This window comes from Chlorocebus sabaeus, chromosome 18, assembly GCF_047675955.1.
Source record: "Chlorocebus sabaeus isolate Y175 chromosome 18, mChlSab1.0.hap1, whole genome shotgun sequence".
Taxonomy (NCBI): Eukaryota; Metazoa; Chordata; class Mammalia; order Primates; family Cercopithecidae; genus Chlorocebus; species Chlorocebus sabaeus.
In genome coordinates this window covers 47499343-47526632 of record NC_132921.1, presented here as the reverse complement: position 1 = coordinate 47526632, position 27290 = coordinate 47499343, and the positions used below count along the sequence as shown (strand labels likewise).

At 42.3% G+C, this 27290-nt stretch overlaps 1 protein-coding gene across 2 annotated transcripts in view; it reads right to left on the bottom strand.

Annotated features, from left to right (window-relative positions):
• Window positions 1-26082, bottom strand: part of INO80C (INO80 complex subunit C) — a 29395-nt gene extending 3313 nt beyond the window's left edge. The window contains exons 1-6 of one of the 2 annotated variants that reach the window (XM_007974262.3): window positions 25613-26082; window positions 17190-17243; window positions 15257-15310; window positions 7997-8107; window positions 6844-6955; window positions 5822-5889 (exon numbers count right to left, since the gene is read on the bottom strand). In XM_007974262.3, coding sequence (XP_007972453.1) covers window positions 5822-5889; window positions 6844-6955; window positions 7997-8107; window positions 15257-15310; window positions 17190-17243; window positions 25613-25768 — 555 coding nt within the window. In that variant the 5' untranslated portion in view covers window positions 25769-26082. The remainder of the gene's footprint in view (window positions 1-5821; window positions 5890-6843; window positions 6956-7996; window positions 8108-15256; window positions 15311-17189; window positions 17244-25612) is intronic. The other variant, XM_007974261.3, reaches the window with a different exon arrangement.
• Window positions 26083-27290: the final 1208 nt, after the last annotated feature.

The following is a 27290-nucleotide window of genomic DNA, read 5'->3' as shown; positions in this document are numbered from 1 at the left end:
CTCAACAGACTGTTCCAATTGTCCTCCAAAAAAGCAGTACCAGTGTATGTTCCTACCTCAAAACAGCAATGTATGAAGACATCCATTTCTGTATGTTGGTGCCAAAATGTATAAGCAAATGTCTTAATTTCTTCCCTGTTTGATGAGTCTTTCTCCTAATTACCAGTGAAGCTGAATATCTACTTATTGGTCATCTATATATCTTCTCTGGCAATTGCCTATTTATATCCTTTTTGCTGATTCTTCTGTGGGATTGTCCTTTAATGAACTGGGAGACTTCTTTGTCTATTCAGAATTTCTTATTTCCTACATACAGTGGGGCAAGAGGTTTTAGGTCATGTGTTACATGACAAGTCCACTGCCAATGACATCAAGGGGCCTAGAATAATGATTCTCCTTCCTCCTAATGTGTGAAAACCACTGTACTAGCAGATGAGCTGCCTGAAACAGTAAGGATAAAGCTGACATTCTAAGGAACCACTCTCAAGTCTGGCCATAACTGTGGCCTCCAGAGACTCAAAATGACACAGGGAGAGAGTTCCACTTTGGGCCATAACAGAATAACTGGTGCCAGATGAGCTCTCTTGCCATAAACGACTATTACAACAGGTCAAATATATGAAGTAGCCATTTTCAGGCAACAGACAAGAGGTAGCACAAGACGGCAACGCCTGAGAAAAGAGAAGCTCACAAGGTAAGTTCCAGGATCATCCAAACTCTCTCTGCCTGTGCCAATTTCCTGACCGTGGGGCAGAGGTGGAGCTCATGCAGAGCTCAGTGGACCCACTGAGCTGGGGAGGCAGACATCAGATTCAGGGGCTACTGAAACACCTGATATTGGCAAAACCGAGTAACAGAAGAGGGAGCTGCCTTGGAAGGGAGGCAAAAGTCAGTTTGGGATTCCACATGAGTCCATAACCATGGGCTGGGCTATGCATGTTCAAGGCAAGACTATATAGGTCTTACTGGAGAGTGGTTCAGAGGGAAACAGAAACTCCAGAGGCTGAGCAGTGCTGGGAGTTGCTGAAGTGCCAGCCCAGCCAGAATAGAGATTGCTGTAACACTCCTGGCACCTAGCTAAGACAACAGAAAGGCCACAGCTTAGGAATTAAAATCATGCCCTTGAGTACCATCTATTCTAGTCTCACTACAACAAAGCCTAACACCAAACTTCAATAAGACTGGCAGAGGATAAATAACTTAGAAGTTAAGTGCAACTAAGTGAAAGAAGCTTGGGAAACATGGGCTTTCTGCAGACCTGTCCTAACGAAGTGCAAAACCAAACCTACACCCATTCAAGGTGATCAGTCAGGAACTAAGCTACCACAGGAAAAAAAATACTCTTCACGGAAAGATAACAGAATCTAGAGTTTTTACAATACATCATCCATAATGTCCACTACACAACAAAAAAACTCGTAGATGCAAAGAAACAGGAAAATGTGACCCACAGTTAAGAAAAAAAGCAGTCAATAGAAACTGGCCAAGATGAACCAAATGTTAGAAATAGCAGATAAATACTTTAAAGCAGCTATTATGTGTTTGACAACTTAAAATATATATATATATATATATATATATATATATATATATATATATATATATAGACTTAATGACCAAGTAGTCTTAAAAGACAAGGAAATCACCAGAACCAGACCCAAATATGATGTAGGTTTTGAAACTATCAGACAGGAAATTAAAAATAACTACAATCAATATGTTGAAGGAATTAAAGGAGAGACAACATGCAAGACAGAAAGTTATTTCAGGTCAGGCACGGTGGCTCACGTTGGTAATCCTAACACTTTGGGAGGCCAAGGTGGGTGGACAGCTTGAGGCTGGGAGTTCGAGACCAGCTTGGGCAACACAGTGAGACCCCTTCTCTATAAAAGAATTTTTTAAAGTTAGCCAGGTGTGGTGGCACACACCTGTAGTCCTAGCTGCCTGGGAGGCTGAAGCAGGTGGATCACTTGAGCCCAGGAGTTTGAGGCTGTAGTGAGCTGTGATCACACCACTGCACTCTAGCCTGGATTAGAGAGCAAGACTCTATCTCTAAATAAATAAATAATTCAAAAGAAAGTTATTTCATCAGAGACATGAAAGCTATAATAATCAAACAGAAAAGCTAGAAATTAAAAACCCAGTTAAAGAGATAATGCTTCCAATGGGCTTATTCATTGGTATACTCTATACAGTGAGTAAAGAACTTGAAGACACATCAGTAGATACCATCCAAACTGAACCGCAATGAAATAAAAGAGTTTTAAAAAGCAAACAAACCAGAACAGAGCATCCAAGAATTTTGGGACACTATCAAATAGTTTAACATGTGTGTAACTGGAATCCTAGAAGAAGGGAAAAAGACAAGGCAAAAGAAATATTTGAAGAAATGATGGCCAAGAATTTTCCAAAATTCTTGACAGATACCAAACCACAAATCCAAAACCTCAGAGAACATCAAGAATACATACCAGAAAAATAATACCCTGAGTCATATTCAATAATACCCAGTCATATTCAAACTGCTGAAAACAAAAGACAAAGAGAAAATCTTGAAGGCCGTCAAACAAGAAACATTACGTAGAGATGAACAAAGGTAAGAATTACATCAAACTTCTCACCATGGAAGCAAAAAGACAACATTTAACCACTGACATCTTAAAAGTGATGAAAGAAAAAACTGTCAGCTCAGACTTGAAAATGTCATTCAAAAATACTCACTGAAAATATCATTTAAAAAGGAAGAACAAGGCTGGGTGCCGTGGCTCCACGCCTGTAATCCCAGCACTTTGGGAGACCAAGGCAGGAAGGATCACTTGAGCCCAGGAATTTGAGACCAGGCCTAGGCAACAGCGTGAAATCCCATCTCTACAAAAAATTAGCCAGGCATGGTGGCACACACCTGTAGCCCCAGTTACTTGGGAGGCCAAGGTGGGTGCATCACCTGAGCCTGGGAGGTGGAGACGGCTGCAGTGAGCCAAGATGGTTCCACTGCACTCCAGCCTAGGCAACAGAGTAAGACTCTGTCTTAAGAAAAAAAAAAAAAGAAAGAAAGAAAAGAAAAAGAAGAAGAAGAAATAAAGGCTCTTTGACAAAACAAAAAAAGAAAGGACTTCATTAGCAGCAAATCTACTTTATAAGAAAAGCACAGTAAACTGTTCCAGTAGAAAGAATATGACATCAGACTGCAACTTGGAAATAAACAACAAAATGAAAAAAGGTGGAAATAGAATGAAATGAAGATAAAAAAAAGTTCTTTTTTTTTTTTCTTATTTTTATTTCTCTAAAAGCTAACTGTCTAGAGCACAAATTAACAGCCAAGTATTTTGTTTGCAGCATATGTAAAAGTAAACTATATGACAACAAAGAATTAGAGACTGGGATTAGAAATTCACTACCAGAAGACCCTCACAATACACACAAAGTGGTATAGGATTTGAAAATAGACTCAGGTTATTTAAAATGTATATTTTAAACATGAAAGTAACCATTCATTATTTTTAAAAGAGGTGTAAATAATAAGAAAACAGAATTTTAAAATGTTCAATTAACCCCAGTTTTATCATCATGAGAAAACAGAGGAATTCCAGTGGTGGAGGATTCTACTAAATACCTGACCAGTGCTCCTTAAAACTGTTAAGGTCATTAAAAACAAGGACAATCTGAGAAACTGGCATAGCCAAGAGGAGTCTAAAGAGACGTGATGACTAAATTTGATACAGTTTTAGGTAAAAACTAAGGAAATGTGAATAGACTATAGACTTGAGTTAATAATAGTATATCACTATTGGTTCATTAATTGTAACAAATATACCATAGATGTTAATAACAGCAGACACTGAGTTTGGGTTATATGGGTACTTTCTATACTATCGTCTCTATTTTTCATAAATCTAGAACTGTTCTGAAAAATACAGTCTATTAAAAAATGCTCAATAGGGCCGGGCGCGGTGGCTCAAGCCTGTAATCCCAGCACTTTGGGAGGCCGAGACGGGCGGATCACAAGGTCAGGAGATCGAGACCATCCTGGCTAACATGGTGAAACGCCGTCTCTACTAAAAATACAAAAAACTAGCCGGGCGAGGTGGCAGGCGCCTGTAGTCCCAGCTACGTGGGAGGCTGAGGCAGGAGAATGGTGTGAACCTGGGAGGCGGAGCTTGCAGTGAGCTGAGATCCGGCCACTGTACTCTAGCCTGGGTGACAAAGCGAGACTCTGTCTCAAAAAAAAAAATGCTCAATAAATCCAGAGAAGGCAGAAAAAGAGGAATAAGCAAACACAAATGGAACAAATAACTAGTGAGATGGTAGATTTAAATACAACCATATCAACAATCACTTTAAATATGAATAGCCTGAGGACAACAGTTCTTAGATTGATAGACTTAATCCCAGCACTTTGAGAGGCTGCTGTTGGGAGATCACTTGAGCCCAGGGGTTCAAGGCTTCAGTGAGTTATGATCACACCACTCCATTCTAACTTGGGCAGAAGAGCAAGACCCTACCTCCAAAGGAAAAAGGAAAAGAAGGACCCAACAACTCAACAATATGCTTTCAACAAGAATCCACTTTAAATATATAGATAGTTTAAAAGTGAAAAGATAGGCTGGGTGTGGTGGCTCATACCTGTAATCCCAACACTTTGGGAGGCCAAGGCAGGAGGATCACTTGAGGTCAGGAGTTTGAGACCAGCCTGATCAACATGGCAAAACCTCATCTCTACTAAAAATATAAAAATCAGCCAGGTGTGGTGGCGTGCGCCTGTAATCCCAGCTACTTGGGAGGCTGAGGCAGGATAATCGCTTGAACCCAGGAGGTAGAGGCTGCAGTGAGCCAAGACTGTGCCAATGCACTCCAGCCTGGGTGACACAGCAAGACTCTGTCTCAAAAAAAAAAAAAAAAAAAAAAGGTGAAAAGATCAAGAAAGACATACCATCCACACATGAATGAAAGCGATATTAATTTCAGACAAAGTAGACTTCAGAACAATGAATATTATCAGGGAGAAGCAGGGATATTACATAATAATAACAAAGGAGACAGTTCTCCTCTGTACATAATTAATTTGGCCAATTTGTTACATAAGTTGGAGTCATATTTTCATTAACATGTAAAGCACTTAAATTATTTTTCCAAATTTATGAGATGAAAAAGGATTAAGATGAATCTTAGGTTCTAACTTCTGCAAATAAGGAAATGGGGGTGCTCTGAGGTTCCTGAGCTTTAGTAACCTGACTACTTTCCACTCTTCCAGCTATGCTGGCAGTTCCTGAATTGTGTTCCCCAGAAGCGCCTGAGCAGTCACTGTGGTGAGGAGTGGGGAAGACGACAGGTGGCCAGACCCACATGGACCACAGCAGAAAGGTGGCTCCAGGCTGTTTATGTACTGGATTCTGTAAAAGATTTCACTTGGAAAAGGGGTTCTGATGCTTAAAAATAAGTTTGAATGTCACAACCTTTGCCAAAGCACCTATTTAGAGAAGTTTAAACATGGTTTTGTAAATACAATCATCATCTAAAATGCAGGTTTTTAAAACTTCTGCAGTAAAAAAAGAAGTACATAGTTGTTTCTTTCATGTTATCTCATATAGTTAACTAGCAGAGGTAAAGAAGAGAAACTGGAATCTCCTGCTTTCTGTTTCAATCCTCCCCGCAGGCTGCCCCACAGATGCCTGTTTGCAGCAATGAACACACTGCACAAACCTATCACCTATCACTGTAGATGGGCTCCAGGCAGGACCAGCCGTGGTCAATATTCAACCCTTGTCTAATTAGACATTACTGTGAAATCTTTTCCATTTAATGTTATAAGAGATATACTCACAAGCAGACCTGAAACATCAGAATACTTCTTAGCTGGCTTAAAGGATGGAGGAGCATCAATACTGAAGTCTGGAAGAAAAAAAAAGAGAACTAAACGAAACTGAAAACATCCAAATCCCTTCTCTTTTTTTTCCTAAAATAGTATTTGATAATATTCCTGAAAATTTCCTTTGTGATTAAGTAGTCACAGAAGTCTCTGGAGATTAACTAGAGAAGTAGGGGAGGATTCCCAGAAATAATGCAGTGTGTCACAGGCCAAGTGCAGGCTCCAGATCTAGCCCCGCCCTGTCACCAGGGATGCTCTCTCTATGCCAGCAGAACCACCGGAAAGCTCATCTGCCCACCAGCTATTTTCACAATCTCACACTACATGGGCTGATGGTGATGAAATGCCAAACAAGCCAATAACTGGATCTGAGCATCCTGACACCCTCGTGTCCACACCCAGACGAATGACTGACTAGCTCACTTGTCATCCATGTGAGTCACCCCCATGAAAGAAGTATAGTGGAGCAGGAGATGGTGAGAACTTTGAACTTGTACTTCCCAGTGAAGCTGAACAGAACATACAACAGTGTTTTACATAAATCTGGACACATTGCAGCATGAAGTATTTACTCTTGCTAAACACTGGCACACAAAGTAAAAGAGCTGGACTTTAAGCTGGTTGTCAGGAACTCTCCTAAATCTGGCATTATACTTGGGCTACCTTGTTTTTAGAAACACATTTTAAGAGTAGACTTTTGAATGAGAAGTTTGTCTGGTAGAAACACCAATATTATCATATTGGGACCTATGACACTAAAACCCACACATCCATGACAACACAAACAAACAGGCTCAATACAGATACAGTTATGAGAAAATACACACATAATCTGCCCACACTGATGCCACTGTAAAATTCTCAAGCTAAAAATTATTTCCTACAATGATGCAAACACAATAAAATACTGTAGGTTTGTTATAAGACAGTTCCTACTCTGAACACTGTAAACACATGGAAGGCTCTAGCCAGCTCACAGTTAGGATCGTTCAGTTGCCACGGCAATGCCCTTTCGGAAGCGAGGATTTGTTTCAGGTTCTTCCAGGTTCTGTTCTTCTTGCCAGCTACTGCGCCACCGTGGCCAGAGTGCTCGAATTGAAGGCATGGATTAGAAGAAACAAAAACCAATGGAGACTACTATTTCAGAATCTGACATTTATGCTTAATCATACCTGTAATGTACCGCTCATCTGTCAACCATCATTTAGACCCCTGAGACTTTTTTTTAAAAGGTATCTCACTGTACACGTTAACATGTTAATCTTATTTTAAAAAAGAGGTTTTCAGATTGTCAAAACCCTTGAGTTAGTTTGTGTTGGGAGTCGAAATAAAAGGCTACTTCTTTATATGCACGTAAAAAAAAAAAAAAGCCTTTATTGGGTCTAACTTTGTAGAATTCATTCATGAATTTCTTCATACTTTAAGATAAATTTACTACAAAGTCAGATTTAAATCCATGACTGCATCTCTAAACTCCCTTCTCGGGGCAAGTCTCTGCCAAGCAAACTGGGGATCCTGGAAGAGCTGAGAAAGCTCCAGCTGCAGTATGCAAACCTTCTGGATATCTTTTTTTTTTTTTTAATCCTATAAAGATGACAAAATAAAATGGAAAATAATACCAAAATCTGTTGCAAACACTGGTAACATTATATTTCCAAAACTAATTCATCAAAACATTTAACACTATAATCTGAACTGCTACAATTTATTACCAGTCTCAAGAATGAAAGGAAGAGTACCCTGTGTTCCACTCAACAGCACAACAGCTTTGATTTACCTTATGAAACTAATGAGGAAATACTTCTCATTTAGCTTAATATTTCAAGCTTTGTCTAAGATTGTAAGACCAATGAAAAAGTTAGGGGAACAATCATCACGGAAACGACCCACCCTCCAAACAGTATCCTTTAAGGAATCCACAAAGGACACCCAAGTCCTTGGGATATGGCACATTGAGAGATCAACAGGAAGAACCCTTCTTTTGTCTCCATCTCACCCATGGGGGAGAAGGAGGCGACTGGGACTGAGGGAGAAGAGAACGCCAGTGCCACCTTGCCTGCAGGCCCAGCAAGATCTGAGGCTGATGTGTGGCATTTGGCTGTTTATTCAGCTGATACCTTCGATGCTTACCACAAAATTGGGATCCTTAAATGGCAAAGGTTTGGCAGCTTTCTCCACAGGTCCTGTGCTAAACTCAGAGGGCACCACTTTATTCTCATTCATGGCCTCCATGCTGATACCCTTCAAACACAATAAAAATAGTTTGAAGAAGTCAGTTTCTTCCAGCTGAGTTCCCCACCTCTGCTCTCAACAGGGCATGCGATGATGCCACAGGGCATGCAAGGGAAGACAGTGTGCCCAGAGCTCCAGCAGGTAGCCTGCCCCAGGGCAGGGCACACCACACGGGGAATAGCACCTGCTGTGCAGAAGCCACAGGAGAAACAGGCCAGGACCCCTAGCTACTATGATTCCCGGGTACCCTAAATGCTAAGCACAGGGATGGCTGTCCTACCCAAGTAAGGTCATTTAATTCTGGCAACCACTCCACAGTGGGTGCTATTATCCCCAACATACAGAAACGAAAACTGAGGCCCAGGGGAACAGGTTCAAGGTCACATAGTGATTGACTTTTGGATTCAAACCTAGGTTGGGCCAGTTCTAAAGCCCTCACAATCTCCATGACACCACACAGTTCTGACTTCCACTGATCTTATGAACTCTGTCTTAAAATATGAAGACAAAAAAGGTCCAGCCCCTTTAAGGGTCTAGTTGGCCAGAGAACCCAGACTGGAGCTGGTATGCTTAAGGGGCACAACAGGACATGGGCATTGCAAGGAAGGAAAATGGAAAAAAAGCTGGAGGCCCACAGGTCAGCTGGCAGCAGCCAGAGTGCCCTGACAAGGAGGCTAATATGGTTTAAAGCAAAAAACCTTTAAGCTAACAATCACAAAGAAAAAACAAGCCAAAGTAAGAAGCCACTTCTGATCTGTAATACAATTTCCAATTTTCCCAGACTTCAATTAACTTTTAAAAAATTGAGATGTGATTTACATACAATGGAATGCACAGATCTTAAATGTAGTTGTCATGAGTTTTGCCAAAAGTTTACCCTAGCACAATTCCTATCCTCGCCAATACCTTCCAGTCCCAGCGGCAACTGCTGTTCTAATTTCTACCACATTACTTTTGCCTGTTCTAGAACTTCATATAAATAGCATCTAACAGCATGTACTCTAGTGTCTGGATTCTTTTGCTCAGCATAAAGTTTCTGAGATGTGGCCGGGCATGGTGGCTCACGCCTGTAATCCCAGCACTTTGGGAGGCCAAGGTGGTAGGATCACTCGAGGTCAGGAATTTGAGACCAGCTGGCCAACATGGTGAAACTCCATCTCTACTAAAAATACAAAAATTAGCCAGGCATGGTGGCATGTGCCTGTAGTCCCAGCTCCTCGGGAGGCTGAGGCAGGAGAATCACTTGAATCTAGGAGGCGGAGGTTGCAGTGAGCCGAGATCATGCCACTGCACTCCAGCCTGGGTGACAGCAAGACTCCGAGACTCCGCTGTCTCAAAAACAAAGAAAAGTTTCTGAGATGTATCCATATTGTTGCATGGATCAGTTTGTTTCATTGTATTTGCACACTACTCAACACAATAGTACTCCACTGTAAGGATGCACCCCAATTTGTTTATTCATTTTCCTGTTGGTGGACATTTGGTTCACTGTCAGTCTTCAGCTATTATAAATAAAGCCTCTGTGATGTTTTCATTTCTCTTGGGCAAATACCTAGGAGTGGAATGGTTGGGTTATAGGGTAAGTGTATGTTTAACTTTACAAGTCACTGCCAAATCATTTTCCAAAGTGGTTGCATGCATCCTTCAAAAAAAGAGTTAAGGCCGGGCGCAGTGCCTCAAGCCTGTAATCCCAGCACTTTGGGAGGCTGAGGCGGGCGGATCACAAGGTCAGGAGATAGAGACCATCCTGGCTAACACGGTGAAACCCCGTCTCTACTAAAAATACAAAAAATTAGCCGGGCGAGGTGGCGGGCGCCTGTAGTCCCAGCTACTCGGGAGGCTGAGGCAGGAGAATGGCGTGAACCCAGGAGGCCGAGCTTGCAGTGAGCCGAGATTACGCCACTGCACTCCAGCCTGGGTGACAGAGTGAGACTCCATCTCAAAAAAAAAAAAAAAAAAAAAAAAAAAAGAGTTAAGGCTAAAAGTCATCATGTTGTCACATGGAACATGGAAGACACTAAGACACTACATGATTAACCAAAACACAACTTATCTACTCTCAGCTGGAATTTTAGCAACTTATTGTGATTCCCTTATGCTGATAAGGTGCTCAACTTACTTAGTAAGTGAAACTCTTACTTATCTTAGTAACAGAGTATGGTGGAATATGAATATATACATTCATTCATGTTGGGGGAAGAGGAGTGGAGAAGACAAGAACCATTCTCACACTGCTGCAATAGTTCTTTGAGTGCTCTCTCCTCAAACACCTTCCCTGACGCCTCTCCAGGTCTCTCCACATGAGCCGGGCCTCTAGCCAAGGACTCCAAGCCCTGTGCTCCCTCTCCTCTGTGGCTGCCACCTTCTGTCTGGATTCCCCTTCACCTCATCGTCTCCACTTCCCAGGTCTTTCTTAGCTTTTCTTCCCTCCAAGCTCAGTGCAAATGTCAACTCTAAGAACTGAGAGGCTGCCCATTCCTCATCCTTTTCCTACCATCTGTACCCACAGTGATCTCTCTCTTCCTTCCTCCCACCCTCCCTCCGCACCCACCTCTCCCTTCCTCCCACAGTCCTTTGCATTTATCTGGTAACTTCCTGAGCTACAAAATTCAGAGGTAGGACTGTGCAGTACTCATCTTGCCTACTCCAGCCCATTCTCTACAGCTCAGCCAGTGACACACTTTTCAATGCAAGCAAGATGATGCTCCACTACTTAAAACTGGCCAGTGGTTTCTACTTCCCTTGGGATTAGGAACAAATTCAGGCCTCCTCTCCAGCCTTGCCTCTTGCTCCCCATCCTTCCTATATTCTGTCTTTTCTGGTGCGATATCCATTTAGCCATTTTCTATATAGCAAAAATAGTCTCTAATTTTTCCATTTTCATTTATGCTGTACTAAGATTATTTTCATTGGGATTCGTCCATGTCAGTTTTAATTTTACAACAAAGGTGAGATTTAGTATTTTTTTTTACATAACTTTTATTGCTTGTACGATTTTTTTTTCCTTTATGGTAATCATGTTTCTACCAGGTACCTGTACTCTGGGAGACCCAGTCTGATAAGGAAGATTTGATTCTCCCATCACATTTAATCAGTAACAAACGTTACCTTGTGCAGTTTTAGCCAGCTGTCAATGTTATTTTGCATTGACTATTTGTAAGAGTAACATCTAGTATATATTGTATATATGATTGATAGTTTAGACAAAACAGCAGCTTTATGATACAGGCAGGGAATAACAGATCAGAAGAAAGGGGGACAAGGAGAGAGAGGGAGATTCAGAGAGGGAGGATACACAGAGGGCTCAAAACATGCTGCTTTACTTCATAGTTCAGCCTCTGTCCCTGCTTCTAACCCAGTGCCTAGCACAGAGTAGGTACCAAATAATGAGTGATTCATTGATTAACTGATCAATGTTAAGGAACAAGACAGAGTGGCATGACTGAATGCCAGCATCAGCACTGGAGATGTATATGCTGAGAAGCTCCTTACAAGGAAGCATCTCTGGTTGGGATGCAGTGGCCAAACACACAGGAAGGAAAACTTGGAAAGAAACAACTGAGTGTGGTTACCTGCAGGGGCAGAGGGGAACACAGTGGAATGGAGAGGGAGATAGGAAGGAAATAGAAGAGGGAAAATCTTCTCTGAGTATAGCTTTTTGTAGAGTTTTGACTTTTTGAACCATGTTAAGGTTTCATATACTTGAAAAAATAAATAATAAAATCAACAAGGATGGGGCAGGGGATGAAAAATAGAATTTTAAAAACCTTATAAACACAAATTCATTTGTGTTTCAAATAACACAACCACACTGAAGGGGAGGCAAGGGAGAAATAACCTGAGTAACTATGAATATGGTATTTTGACTATGTAATCCAAGGTTAAAGGCCAAAAAGAACCATACATAGTTGGTAAGTTTGTTTCTCACAGGGGCACATGTTAATAATTATGAAACTACTTTATATGTATTCTAAGATACACAGCAAATGTAGAAAAGCAAATAAGAAAAGGGGGAAGGCCAGAATGAGCACTGTGGAACTGGATTGAAGCTAGAGGTCATCAATATGAACTCACAGTTTTCAATACACAGGCAGATAATTACAGAAATAGATACAGAGGTGTGGGGATTGCAGGTATACACACACATAAATTTCCTAGCTCTGTCCACTGAGAAGACTGGAAACAATGAAATATAGGCAAAGCAACATTCAGATCATCCTTTCTAAATACAATCGGCCCTCCATATAGGGGGGTTCTGCATCCATGGATTCAACCAACCGCAGACGGAAGACATTTGGTGGGGGAAAAATGCATCTTGACTAAACATGTACAAACTTCTTTCCTTGTCATTATTCCCTAAACTGCACAGCATAACAACTGTTTACATGGCATTTACATTGCATTAGGTATTATAAGTAATCTAGACATGGTTGAAGTATACAGGAGGATGTGTACAAATTATATGCAAACACTATGCTACTTTATATCAGGGACTTGAGGTTCCATGGATTTTGGTATCCCTAGGAGGTTCTGGAACCAATTCACCACATACCTATACTGAGTGGCAAGTGTATTATTCTCTAAGAACCAGTGATCCCTGAATAAATGGCTGACTCTAGGGCTGGAGCAGGAAAGTATAAGACTAGAACATCTTGTGGTGTCAGAAAGAAAGCACTTGTGTCAGTTTATTTGGGGCGCCATAACAGAATACCATAGATTGGGTGGCTTAAACGATAGAAATTTATTTTCTCCAGTTCTGGAGACTAGAAGTCCAAGAACAAGATGTTGACAAGTTTGGTTTCTCCTGAGGCTGTGTGCATCCCTGGAGTTTCTCCCTCTTCTTATAAGGGCACCAGTCATCCAGGATTAGGGCCCACCCAGACAACCTCATTTAATCTTAATTACCTCCCTGAAGTCCCTATCTCCAGAATGTAACTGAGGTGTACTAGGGGTCAGGACAAAATAGTAAATACTGGGGGCATGGGGGTACCAAAACTCAGTCCATAACAGCATCCAAAAAATTATACGGGCATACTAAAGGACACAGGAGCCAGTTTGAAGAGGCTTCTGCTGGACCAATCTCAAAAACTTAAGCAACAACCCAGTATATACATAAATCCAGAATATATGAAGAACTCTACAACTCAACAACAAAAAGACAATTCAATTTTTAAAAGGGCAAAGAATTTATTCAAAGAAGATATACAAACAGCCAGTAAGCACGTGAAAAGATGCTCAACATCACTAGTCATTAGGGAAATGCAAATCAAAATCACAATGAAATTCCCATGCACACTCACTAGGATGGTTACAATTAAAGACAATAACACATACTGGCAAAGATGTGAAGAAACTGGAACTCTCATACATTGCTGGTAAGAACATAAAATGGTGCAAAAACACCATTAAAAAAAAAATTGGGTAGTTCCTCAAAATGTTAACCACAGAATTATCATATGACCCAATAATTTAACTTCTAGGTATACACTCAAAGAGAATGACAAATGTATGTCCATGCAAAAACTTGTACACAAATATTCATAGCAGCATTATTCATAATTGCCAAAAGATATAAACAACTTAAATGTCCATCAGCTGATGAAGAGATAAAATGTGGTAGGGCCAAGCACAGGAACTCATGCCTGTAATCCCAACACTTTGGGAGGCTGAGGCAGGAGGACTGCTTGAGGCCAAGAGTTCAAAAGTGGCCTAGGCAACGTGGCAAGACCTTGTCTCTACAAAAAATAAAAATAAAAAATTAATCAGTTGTGGTGGCATGTGCCTGTAGTCCCAGCTACTCTAGAGGCTGAGGCAAGTTTAGGAGTTCAAGATTACAGTATGCTATGATTGTGCCACTGACTTCCAGCATGGGCAGCAGAGTGAGCTCCTGTCTCTAAAAGAAATAGAAAATAAAACACAACATGTAGTATGTCCATAAAATGTAATATTATTCAATCACAAAAATGGCATACTGATTCATGCTCTATCATGGATAAACCTTGAAAAAAATTACACTAACAAAAAGAAGCCAGACACAAAAGGTCACATATTGTATAATTCCATTTATATGAGATACGTAGTCACATTCAGAGACAGAAAGTAGATCAGTGGTTGCCAGGGGCTGGCAGAACAGAGGAATGGGAAGTGACTGCTTATGGTTAATGAGTTTCTCTTTGGGGTAATAGGAATATCCTAAAATTAGATAGGATATTGTGAGGATTGCACAACTCAGTGAATATACCATAAGCCACTAAATTACATACTTTAAAAGGGTGAATTTTATAGTATGTGAATTATATCTCAGTAAAGCTACTACAGATAAATTTATAAAGGAAGGAATGAATAAAGCTAGTAGTGGATTATAACCCATAGAATAAAATAAAAATCCATGACATAAATACTGATTTTAAAAAATGAATAAATGGCCTGTTGTAGTTCTGGCTACTTGGGAGGCTGAGCTGGGAGGATCACTTGAACCCAGGAGGTTGCACTGCACTATGACTGTGTCTGGCAATAGCCACTGCACTCCAGCCCAGGCAACATAGCTATACCCCATTTCTTAAAAAAAAAAAAAAAAAAAGTAAAATAGAAAAAAAAATGAATGAATGGAAGAGAAGAGAAAGCTGTTGCTCACAATAGGATTCTAATTAATAAATCTAAAAGGAATAAAGATTCAAATTGGGAAATCACTACTTGTCAACCACCACAATAATAACTATTTCAAGCAAAAGTTATCAATGGATATTAAAAGTCACTGGCAAAGTATGAAATAAAATAGGATATTTATAGTCTCAAAGTATATCCCACAATATACTTCAATACAAACATGAAGAGAATAACTTCACATTGGTGAAACCTGGCAGATACCACCTTACTAAGTGCTCAAATCTAACATCATTAGTAATTTGACATCAAGTGCCACAACAGGATGCACTGAGAAGAAGACAGCATCACTTATCCATTTTTGTCAAAAATATATAACTCAAATCTAACCATGAGGAAATATCAGACAGGCCCAAACTGAGGAACATTCTAGAAAATAAGTGGCCAGTACTCTTCAAGTATCAAGGTCATTGTGTTAGTCCGTTTTCATGCTGCTGATACAGACATACCCAAGATTGGGTAAATTATAAAGAAAAAGAGGTTTAATGGACTCACATTTCCACGTGGCTGGGGAGGCCTCACAATCATGGCGGAAGGCAAAAGGCACGTCTTACATGGCAGCAGGCAAGAGAGAGAATGAAAGCCAAGTGAAAGGGGTTTCCCCTTATAAAACCATCAGATGTCCTGAGAATTATTCACTACCATGAGAACAGCATGGGGGAAACTGCCCCCATGATTCAGTTATATCCCACCAGGCTCCTCCCACAACATGTGAGAATTTTGGGAGCTACAATTCAAGATGAGATTTGGGTGGCGGCACAGCCAAACTGTATCATTCCGCCCTGGCCCCTCCCAAATCTCATGTCCTCACATGTCAAAACCAATCATGCCTTCCCAGCAGTCCCTCAGAGTCTTAACTCATTTCAGCATTAACTCAAAAGTCCATAGTCCAAAGTCTCATCTGAGACAAGGCAAGTCCCTTCCACCAATGAGCCTGTAAAATCAAAAGCAAGTTAGTTACTTCCTAGATACAATGAGGGTACAGGCATTGGATAAATACTTTCATTCGAAATGGGCCAAAACAAAGGGGCTACAGGACCCATGCAAGTCCGAAATCTAGCAGGGCAGTCAAATCTTAAAGCTCCAAAATGATCTCCTTTGACTCCATGTCTCACATCCAAGTCACACTGATGTAAGAAATGGGTTCCCATGGTCTTGGGCAGCTCTGCCCCTGTGGCTTTGCAGTGTATAGCCTCCCTCCCTGCTGCTTTCACAGGCTGGCATTGAGTATCTGTGTCTTTTCCAGGCACACGGTGCAGGCTGTTGGTGGATCTACCATTCTGGGCTCTGAAGGATGGTGGCTCTCTTCTCACAGCTCCACTAGGCAGTGCCCCAGTGCGGATTCTGTGTGGGGGATTCAACCCCACATTTCCCTTCCACAATGTACTAGCAGAGGTTCTCTGTGAGGGCCCTGCCCCTGCAGCAAACTTTGGCCTGGACATCCAGGCATTTCCATACATCCTCTGAAATGTAGGTGGAGGTTCCCAAACCTCAATTCTTGACTTCTGTGCACCCACAGGCTCAACACTCTGTGGAAACTGGCCAGGCTTGCGGCTTGCACTCTCTGAAGTCACAGCCCAAGCTCTACCTTGGTCCCTTTTAGCCATGGCTGGAGTGGCTGGAACACAGGGCACCAAGTCCCTAGGCTGCACACAGCAGAGGGGGCCCTGGGTCAGGCACCTGAAATGTATTTTCCTACTAGGCCTCCGGGCCTGTGATGAGAGGGGCTGCCACAAAGGTCTCTGACATGTCCTAGAAATATCTTCCCATTGTCCTGGTGATTAACACTTGGCTCCTCATTACTTAGGCAAATTTCTGCAGCCAGCTTGAATTTCTCCTCAGAAAATGGATTTTTATTCTCTATCACATCGTCAGGCTGCAAATTTTCTGAACTTTTATACTCTGTTTCCCTTTTAAAATGGAATGCTTTTTAACAGCACCCAAGTCACCTCTTGAATGCTTTGCTGCTTAGAAATTTCTTCCGCCAGATACCCTAAATCATCTCCCTCAAATTCAAAGTTTCACAAACCTCTAGAGTAGGGGCAAAATGCTGTCAGCCTCTGTGCTAAAACATAGCAACAGCCACCTTTACTCCAGTTCCCAACAAATTCCTCATCTCTATCTGAGACCACCTCAGCCTGGATTTCATTGTCCATATCATTATCAGCATTTTGGTCAAAGTCATTCATCAAGTCTCTAGGAGGTTCCAAACTTTCTCACATTTTCCTGTCTTCCTCTGAGCCCTCCAAACTGTTCCAACCTCTGCCTGTTACCCAGTTCCAAAGTTGCTTCCACATTTTGGATCTTTATAAAGCAGCAACCCACTCTACCAGTACCGATTTATTGTATTAGTCCATTTTCATGCTGCTGATAAAGACATACCCAAGACTGGGTAAATTATAAAGAAAAAGAGATTTAATGGACTCACAGTTCCACGTGGCTGGGGAGGCCTCACAATCATGGTGGAAGGCGAAAGGCACGGCTTACATGGCAGCAGGCAAGAGAGAGAATGAGAACCAAGTGAAAGGGGTTTCCCATTACAAAACCATCAGATGTGAGAATTATTCACCACCATGAGAACAGTATGGGAGAAACTGCCCCCAAGATTCAATTATATCCTACTGGGTTCCTCCCACAACACATGGAAATTATGGGAGCTACAATTCAAGATGAGATTTGGGCGGGGGCACAGCCAAACCATATCAGTCGTAAAAGATAAAAAGACTAAGGAAGTGTTCCGATTAAAGGAGACTAAAAAGATATACAGCTAAATACAACGTGTGATCCTGGATTGGATTCTGAACCAGATAACGGACAAGAATAAAATCTGTATATTAAATATCAGTGTTGCATCAGTTAACTCCCGGAATTTGATAAAATTCGGAACAATCTCTCCTCACTACTTTCCTACACTCCTCTCCAGGGCCTCTGCATGTGGGCACCTGGGCCCTCCTCTGTTCTCACCCCTCTTCTGTCTGGACTGCCCCTCACTTCATCCTTCCCCCATATGCAGTCTTTCCTAACTGTCCTTATGTAAGAGAATGACTTTGGTTTTAAGAAATTCACACTAAAATATTTAGAGGATTAAAAAAAAAAAAATACAGTGACCAAGTGAAGCCTCCCCAAGGGGCACACCCAGCTGCGAATGAGCCAGAGGTCGTGACTCCTGGTTCCTGAGAACGAAGGTGGAGCTGGCATGCAGGGCAGGAAGGGTGACAAGTGATCTGCTCTTTCAGGAGGTGGTGGTGCAAAGGCAAAGGAGAAAGCCCAGGCCCACTGGAAGGTACATGGGGTGAGCTGTTCCTAGGAGACCCACCAGCATTAGCAGAAGGAAAGCAACCACTCTCCCAATCATCTAACCATTCACAGAGTGGGCCACAGGACTACTCAATGCCCTGGACTGTCAGGAGACTGGGCCTACGAGTGGCCTAAATAAAATGAGCAAGAGAGAGAACCCTGAGAGCTACCCAGTAAGCAACATGTCAAAAGTAAAAAAAAAAAAAAAAAAAGAAACTGCCACTAGGGACAGCTTCAGGTCTAGTTCAGGGTAAACAGGCTATGAAAGAGATTTCCTGGGGCCAGATATGCTTTAAGTTTTAACTTCATAGTTTGAGTTTCTCATAAAGAATATAACTACTGATATAATACTGTGGCCATCAGGGAGGAAAAAAACAATCTGAACTGTTAAAGAGCAAAAAGGACACACTGAAGGGCAGGGGAAAATGCAGTCCCCCAAGCTTCCAACCGTGATTACAGAACCATCCACAGACCTGCCAGCTCCCAGGGTCCTATCCTCAAGCAGTGGAGTTAGCTTTTTCTTCCACTCCAGAGATGCTCAAAAACGGCATTTTTAAATTATTTTGTTGTTGTTGTTGTTGAGATAGGGTCTCGCTCTGTCACCTAGGCTGCAGTGCAGTGGCATGATCACAGATCACTGCAGCCTCAACCTCCTTGGGCTCAAGCCATCTTCTCACCTCAGCCACCACTCAGGAGTAGCTGGGACTACAGGTGCGCACTACTATGCCCAGCTAACTTTTGTATTTTTGTAGAGAGAGGGTTTCACCATGTTGCCCACACTGATCTCGAACTCCTGGACTCAAGTGGTCTGCCCACCTGGGCCTCCCAAAGTGCTGGGATTCCAGGTGTGAGCCACTGCGCCTGGCCAAATACTACATTTCTCTCTTTCTGTTTATTCCACTTCCCCAATCCCAGTGAGGAAGCTCAAAGGTGCTGTGTGCCCAGTGAAAGGAAGGCAATACAGGGGTTTCTTCTGACATAGGCATTTAGTTCCAAGGCCCCAGGGAGACGGGGGAGAAAAATGCCAGACAGGCGCCCTCGTTAGATTCAGGCAGACAAGCACATCTGCTGAGAGTAAGGAGAGGGTGGTATGAAGAGAGGACCAGAGGTCTAAGTCAGCCATTCCAGGCAGCAAGCTAGAGAAGAGTCAAGAAGGGGATGAAAATGACACACGGAAGCACTGGTTTTTGAAAGGGACCCCTCCTGACGGCTTGCTCACTCCATCCTCTGCCAGACCCCTACTGGGACGTCAGGCTAAAGACAGGGCAGAGAAAGGAAGCCACTCTGGCATGAACTGAGTCACATCATACCCGTGCTGCCTCCTGCTTCTGAGATTGTGGCAGGCTCCCTTCCTTCTCTAACCAGAGATACCCCTGCCCCAGGCCAGAGCTGGTTTTATGCTTCACTTTCCTCTCCCCAACCCCCACAATACTATACCCTTACTCTTCACTTCTGCTCAGCTTAGCCAAGCTGAGACTCTTGTGTCTACTAACAACAGGATGAGAGGGAGAGAGACCTTTAGTCAAAGGGAAGATCAAGTCTGTGAGGCTTGGATGCAATAAGATAAAATGATGCATCATTTCCATGCTACTAAAGCACTGTTATCACTAAGGACTTTACAAGATGAACTGTCCCGCCCCAAGATATGAACACCCTAAGAGGAGAGGAAGGAACGCCTAGCACTAAGGGGTGCCCCCTCTTTGCAGCACTAACAGAGCTGATGTAAGTCTCAGGGAAGAGAAACCCAGCCTGCTACTCAGGAAACACACGCCTATGGCTAACAGACTGGAGTTCACAAGGCCCGGGTCTCACCCTGCTCTGCTCTGCCCAACTGAAGAACCCAAATCAATGGCTTCATCTCTCCAGGCAGTAGTGTGCTTGACTCTGACTCAGACTAAAGGATAATTTGGGCATTCTGTCTGTGGTTATAAAGAAAGGAGAAAAATATCCTTTGTCTTATTACTGAAAAGTCAAATGTCAAGTTATATCTATGTCATAGAATTATAGATGCAAATAGCTGACCCTGGTCTAAAACTGCAAGGTTACTTAGAGTTATTTAAAACAGCAAAAATTCAAAAGGCAACCTGAATATCCAATAATAAAGTCAATTAAATATGAGCAGTTAATTCCTTGGAATATAATGCAGGCAACAGTCATAAAAGACTATTTGACTTTTAAAAGTCTAATTGAGAAGACTATCAACATACAGAAATGTTCACAAAATAATGCTAAGTGAAAAACGGGGCACGTAATGCTATATACCAAATACAATGATGAAAAACCGTATCTACATGTAGAAAACACAAATTATAATCGTTGTTGGGGAAGGAGACTGGGTGACTTTTTAGGTCAACTTTAAAAATGAAAACAAAGGTAATTTTAAAAATAGAAAAGAATAACTTTTAAGACTTAAAATTATCAGGATTTGTTGGATTTTTGCTTTTGTGTTTTACAGAAGTTGAATAGTAGGATGAGTGTTTTTTCAATGAATAAACCAAATCAGTCCAGCATTCTCTGGCTACCCCTCCAATGTTAGAAGATTCTCTCATCATCTGCGCTATCCTTCTAAAGATGCAACTACTGCCTCTGCATTTTAGATGTTTTATTAGCTGCTTCACAAATGAAAAGGCTATTAAGTAACTCTCAGTCTATAGGTTAATTAGATTTCTCAGTACATTTTATCAACTTTAATACACGTTTGAAAAGCCTAAATTGCCCTATATTGATCCAGTAAAACTGTTCCCAAAAGCATTTATCTGCACCATGAATTTGGTTATACCAGAGATCTAATTAATAATCTTCTAATATATAAAGTAACAAAGTGATATCAAGAGAGGCAGTTAAGAAAAAAGAATGTAGACTCTGGACAGCATGCGTGGGTTCGAATCCCGACACTACCACTGTGTGACCTTGGGCAATTTTCACAGCCTCTCTATGCCCTTGGCATTTTTATCTGTAAAATTAAGTGATCAATTCACAGAGGGTCGTTTGGAGGATTAAATGGCATCGTACAAAGAAAGTACTTAGAACAGTGCGTGGCACGTAGTAAATGCTTGATAAATATTAATTACTATTATTTATCCTTATTCCTTTCACTTTAACACAGTTATCTATTCCCCAACCCACCAACATTAATCCCTTCAAAGTAACAACCAGAGTAAAAGGAAGACTGCACTTTCATAACATTATTAATCAACAACTGTTATGCTGAAAATATAAATCCACAGAATTGTGATTCTAAGATGATTTGTACCACCCCTTAGCAAGCATGAACATTAGTAGTAATTTCTGCTGAACTAAAGAGAGCCATCTTGATGAAATGATAAAAAAAGTTGTTTTTGTACTACTAAATTATTTAATAGTATTTTCTAACACTGATGTAAAGAAGGCTTCTATAAATGCTTTCCTCAGAATACTTTTAATGAAAAATATTCCCTTCAACTCCTCAGGACTTCTAAGCATCTAAATTTCTACACTTCTTTAAATTTCAACTAAGCACTCAATTTTACTTTAGAAACAGCAAGCATATTTCAGGAAAGTTAAACCCACCTTAAGAATTCATGATAATTCAAGTTATCTTTAACAATCTCAAAAAGCACTCTAATGTCCTACATGTAAATGTGCTTTGTAAATTTTAAAATTCCATTAAAGTTTTACATACTTTGCTTTTACTTAAGAATCAAAATAGCTAAAATTATTGACATTGGGAAATGTAGGTGATGAAAGACCTATAAAATCTCTTTTAACTCAAGAAATACAATCATTTATAGAAAAACACTCACTTCCCCACTAATGAAACCTTGGGCAACCCGGGTTAATCTTACAATGTGCACAGCTCTGAGCCTGGAATGCCTTCCCCAGCAAACCTCTCCAAGCCAACTTCAAATCCCTCTGCCTCCCTACCTCTCCTTTGAGTACCATCACCAGCACTGATGAATCATCCTCCTGTGTCTCACCACAATAGGGCACCAACACCTATAATTACCTAGAATTAGCTTTGGCTCAAGGTTAGACATTACTATATCTTCCTAATGGTTTCATCTGTGTGACAGGTAGAATTCCAGTACACCCCTGCCACCTTGCAAGTAACCTGCCCCTGGTGTGCACACAACTTCTACCAGTTATTCAAGCAAACACTAATCTAGGTTCAGCTACAAAGGGCTTTTGCAGATGCAATTAAGGTCTCAGATCAGCTGACTTTTTAAAATGGTGATTATCCCCTGCCTAATCACATAAATCTTTTAAATCTGAGTCCAGGGGCCAGCAATAAGAGAAGTCGGAAATATCTGAAGCATGAGAAGAACTGGACACAAGGGAGATTCTCCATAGCTGGCTCTGAAAATGGAAAAGGCCATGTGGCAGGGAACATGGGCAACACCTGAGAGCCAGCAAGAAGACAGGGGCCCCGCAATCCTGCCACCCCAAAAGAACAGAATTCCACCAACAACCTGAATTCACCTGCATGCAAATTTCTCCCCAGAGCCTTCAGACACTCGGCCGGCACCTTGATTTCAGCTTTGTGATACCTGGAGCAGAGTCAACCCAGTCGCATTGTGTCAGGACTTCTGATCTACAGAACCATGAGCTACTAAATGGGTGTTATTTAAGCCACTAAATGTGTGGTAATTTGTAATGGCAGCAGTAGAAAACTAAATACAATGTATGTACGTCATTCTCTCCTGGGATGTTTTTGGTAGTGTGGGGACAAGCAAAAATCCTTTGAAATGTTTTAAGCATACTGCTGCAGATGGAACAGAAACACAATACAATAAATTACTGCTACATGAACTGAACTGAAACAGAACAGAAATGTTGAGCAAGTGACACAGATGAGGGTGACCCCAAGAAGATTCCCGGCAGCCCTCAGGGGTACTGTGCTTATGCCTGCTTATTTCCTATACACTGTGGAAAGGGAACTAGAATGAAAGGATCACAGCAAGGCAAAAATCTAAGACAACTGGGCACGGTGGCTCACGCCTGTAATCCCAACACTTTGGGAGGCCATGGTGGGCAGACTGCTTGAGCCCAGGAGTTTGAGACCAGCTTGGGTTATGTGGTGAAATTCCACCTCTACCAAAAATACAAAAAAATTAACCGGGCATGGTGGCATGCACCTGTCGTCCCAGCTACTTGGGAGGCTGAGTTGGGAGGATCCATTAAGCCGGGGAGGTCGAGACTGCAGTGAGCCATGATTGTGCCACTGTCCTCCAGCCTGGGTGACAGACGAAGACCCTGTCTCCTTTAGTTAAATATCAGTTGGGAAAAGGAGAGTCAGGACAAAAGAAGGCACTATTTCAGGAAATGCTCTGCCCTTTCCAACTTCTCCAGAGGCTGCTGCTTGGATACAAAAAAAGGCCCACAGGGAATAGAGAGTTAAGATTTCCACCATATTGGATTACTGGGAATTTTCAGTTTCCTGAAGGCATTTGATCACTCTCAGAAGCTTGTGGTAGTGGAAGTTAATCAATGCTCCCTTTGGGGTCGAAACAATTATTCCTCCCCATATGTCCTAGTGACATTCCTTGGTCCTGGCACAACTGGTTATCAAAACATGCCAGTCGCAGATGGGAGCAATTACTCACAATGCATACATCTGGCAAAGGAGTCTAGTCAAGAAAGTGAATGTAATGAACTTCTTCTACACATCAATATAATTTTTTTTTAAAAAAAAGCCAATTAGAAAAAATAATTAGGCACTCCACAAAAGATTTGGAATGCCAAATAAGCTTATGAAAAGTGATTGATACCATTAGCTATCAGAAAAAATTAAAACAAGGAGATAACTACTACACACTCAACAAAATGGCTAAAAGTTAAAGACTGACAATGAAAGACTGACAATGCTCTGTATTGTTGAGGATTTCGAGCAACTGGCACTCTCATACTTTGCTGGTAAGAATGCAAAAACAGTGCAACTACTTTCAGAAATACTGTTTAACAGTTTCTGAGTTAAATGTGTGCCTACCTTCTGACTCAGCAATTCCACTACTTCTCAAGAGAAATGAAAGCATCTATCTACACAAAGACTTGTACAAGAATGTTCAGAGCAGCTTCTGCGCAAAGCCAAAAACTGTAAACATTCAAATATTCATCAGGTGTATGTTTATACAATGCAACAGATGTACTGAATGAATGAATGACTCTCAAAAACATTGTCTCAAAAAGGAACCTAGACAGATGCAAAAGAGTATGTTCCCTACTGTCCTGTATTATTCCATTTACATTATGCTCCAACCCAAAGTCAGTCTATTGTGAAGGGTGGCCGAATAGTGGGTACCTCTGTTAGGGAGGGAAGACAGTACTCACAGGAAAAGGTCACCCGCTCTTAGAAATGCTATCTTGATCCAGGCAGTGGCCACAGGTGTATACAAATGTAAAAGGGCACTGGATCTGTACTTTTTTTTTTTTTTTGCGATAGGATCTCATTCTGTTGCCCAGGCTGGACTGCAATGGCACAATCATAGCTTGCTGTAACCTTGAAATCTTGGGCTTAAGTGATCCCCTTGTAGTTGGGACTGAAGGCGTGCACCATCACGCCCAGCTAATTTGTAAATTTGGATGGGGGTTGGGGAGCGGGTCTCGAACTCCTGGCCTCAAGCAATCCTCTCGGCTTGGCCTCTCAAAGTGCTCGGATACAGGCGTGAGCCAGGATTCTTAAAAATCTGTGGTTGAGCCAGTGTTCTTGAAGATTTGTGCATTGTACTGTGTGTAAATCTCACTACAGCAAAGTATTTAATATTAAAAGGTTAAAGAAGAAAAGCACTACCAATCACCTACGGAAGAAGGAACAAGAAGATTTCTAGAACAGCCACTGACTGGCTGGGTGAACGGTGTCACACCATATGTTGAGGAGCACAAAGTAACACACTCTCTCTCTACTTTTTCGCTTTGAATAAAATACAGGAGCCAGAGAAAACACTAATCAAGCCACTCCCTGCTGAAAATTCATTGCTGGAATTACGGAGCCTAGATTGCTCAGAGGCCCTGGAGTCTGGGCCTGGCGCTGAGCTCAGTGCTTTACACTCATTACTTCATAATCTTAACAAGTCCATGAGTTAAGACCAAACCCGCTTTAGAATTGGGAAACCCAGGGTCAAAAAAGCACTTTTCTCAGGATGAGAGAAAGCATACTTATCAATACATATTGTATTCATCCATGCAGGACATTAGGGCGCTATGCACCTCAAAGACACTGGGTAGATGTCTGCAGAATGGACGAGGGGAAGACACGCACATTTCTGAACGACTGACACTCAGAAGTCCTGAACCTCAAGCTAAAGGCGACCTCGAGGGGAAGAGGCAGTCCTTCTATTACTACTAAGTCAGTAATAACCTCCCTACTTCCTCTTCTCTCCTTACAACACAAGGCGTTGTAAGCCCATGTGTACTAACGAAGGGGAAGAGTAGTCCTTCACTCCACTGGCTAGCATCTTTCGATCACACCGGAGACCGCACGCGCAGCGCCCCACACTGCGCACGCGCCCTGGCTCGGCTCCGTCCCGCCCCATCCCGTTCCGCGACGCGCACGCGCAGGCTGGAAGCACGACTGCGTACCTGCGCAAAGCCGGAGGCAGACACTTTTTTCTTCTTGCTGGCGCCATAGCCCCCGCCGCTGCTGCCATTGTGGGACGGGCTGGCCGGCCTCTTCTTGCTGTTCCGGACTATTCCCGGAGTGGAAGTGGTGGCCACAATTGGAATTTGCGCCGCCATCGCACCCTGAGTCTTCCCCAGGTCCCCCCACCTCTTTCCCAGCGCGGGCCCTGGAACTTCCTTTCCGCTCTTACTTCCGTCTTGATGCTTGAAAACCCGGCCTGGACTCAAAGCTGTCGCTGGTTTCTCTCGGTGCAATCTAAAAGGCGGAGCTCGGAGCAGCCTGTGGCGTCGGAACGGGAAGATGTCAGCGGTTGTTGTCCTGCCACTCGAGCGCTCTGGGCGTGGGCCTTGGGTGGGGCACGTGCCAGGAAATCTCCATTGATAAGGAATAGAAAATCTCCCAATCTTTTTAAGTAACTACGTTTTTAAAAATTAATGAGTGTGTTGCCTTTTCTCACATAGAAGAGTGATTACTTTCGATGTTTGTAAGCGTAAAGCTGGGGTCATTCTCAGTAGACCGCCAAGCTACTGGCTTCCCCCTCTATCCCTCCCTGCCTTCCCCGCGGAAAAGATTTGTATATAAATAGTGCCCAGATGGACTTGAAGGGTAAAGTGGTTCTTAATCTCGCTCTTTTTTTTTTCTTTTATTTGAGACGGAGTTTGCTCTTGTTGCCCAGGCTGGAGTACAATGGCGCGATCTCAGCTCACTGCAACCTCCACCTCCCAAGTTCAAGCGATTCTCCTGCCTCAGCCTCCCGAGTAGCTGGGATGACAGGCATGTGCCACCACGCCCAGCTAATTTTGTATTTTTAGTAGAGACGGGGTTTCTCCATGTTGGTCAGGCTGGTCTGGAACTCCCGACCTCAGGTGATCCGCCCGCCTTGGCCTCCCAGAGTGCTGGGATTACAGGCGTAAACCACCACGCCCGGCCGGTTCTTAATCTCTTAGGATTCACAGACTCCTGAGCATGGAATCTCTGCTTCCTCCCCCCGCCCCCCACCCCCACTTCCCCACCACCCCGTTAAATGTATACAGATACAGACAAAATTTTACAGATTTCAGGGAGGTCATAGATCTACTAAAACCTATTTAGGAACCTCGGTCCCCCTACCCGCCTTGTTCTTTGCCTCATTCTACCCTATATTTTTACAGAACCTTTGCGACATTATATAACTAAATGGTTTATAATCCAATGATTAATATCTTTTTTGGCTCCTGCTAGAATGTAATCTCTATGAGGGAAGGGTCAGTTATGTCTTGTTCACTTATCAGTTCCCCCAGTCACAGTACCTTGCAAGTCATTGGTGCATTATAAGTATTTTTAATGATGTAATTAACGAATGAACTAACTCCCTGCAGTGATTGGTGGAAGCTACTATGTTTGACTATAGGAAGCTGATCTATATTAGTCTTGATATTTGAAGTAAACAGGCTGCCCAGTGACTTAGAGGTGAGAGAGAAGGAGCAGTTAGGGGAACTAGCAATACTGTTACTGACGTATTTTCTCCTTTGGAGAAAGGAATAAACCTACCAGTGTTGAATGTTCTTTCCCACACCCCATCTCCATCCTTACTTATCCTTATCTAAAGCCAGTCTTTTCCTCATTCTTTAACTCAAGGGCTCACCTCCAACAAGCCAG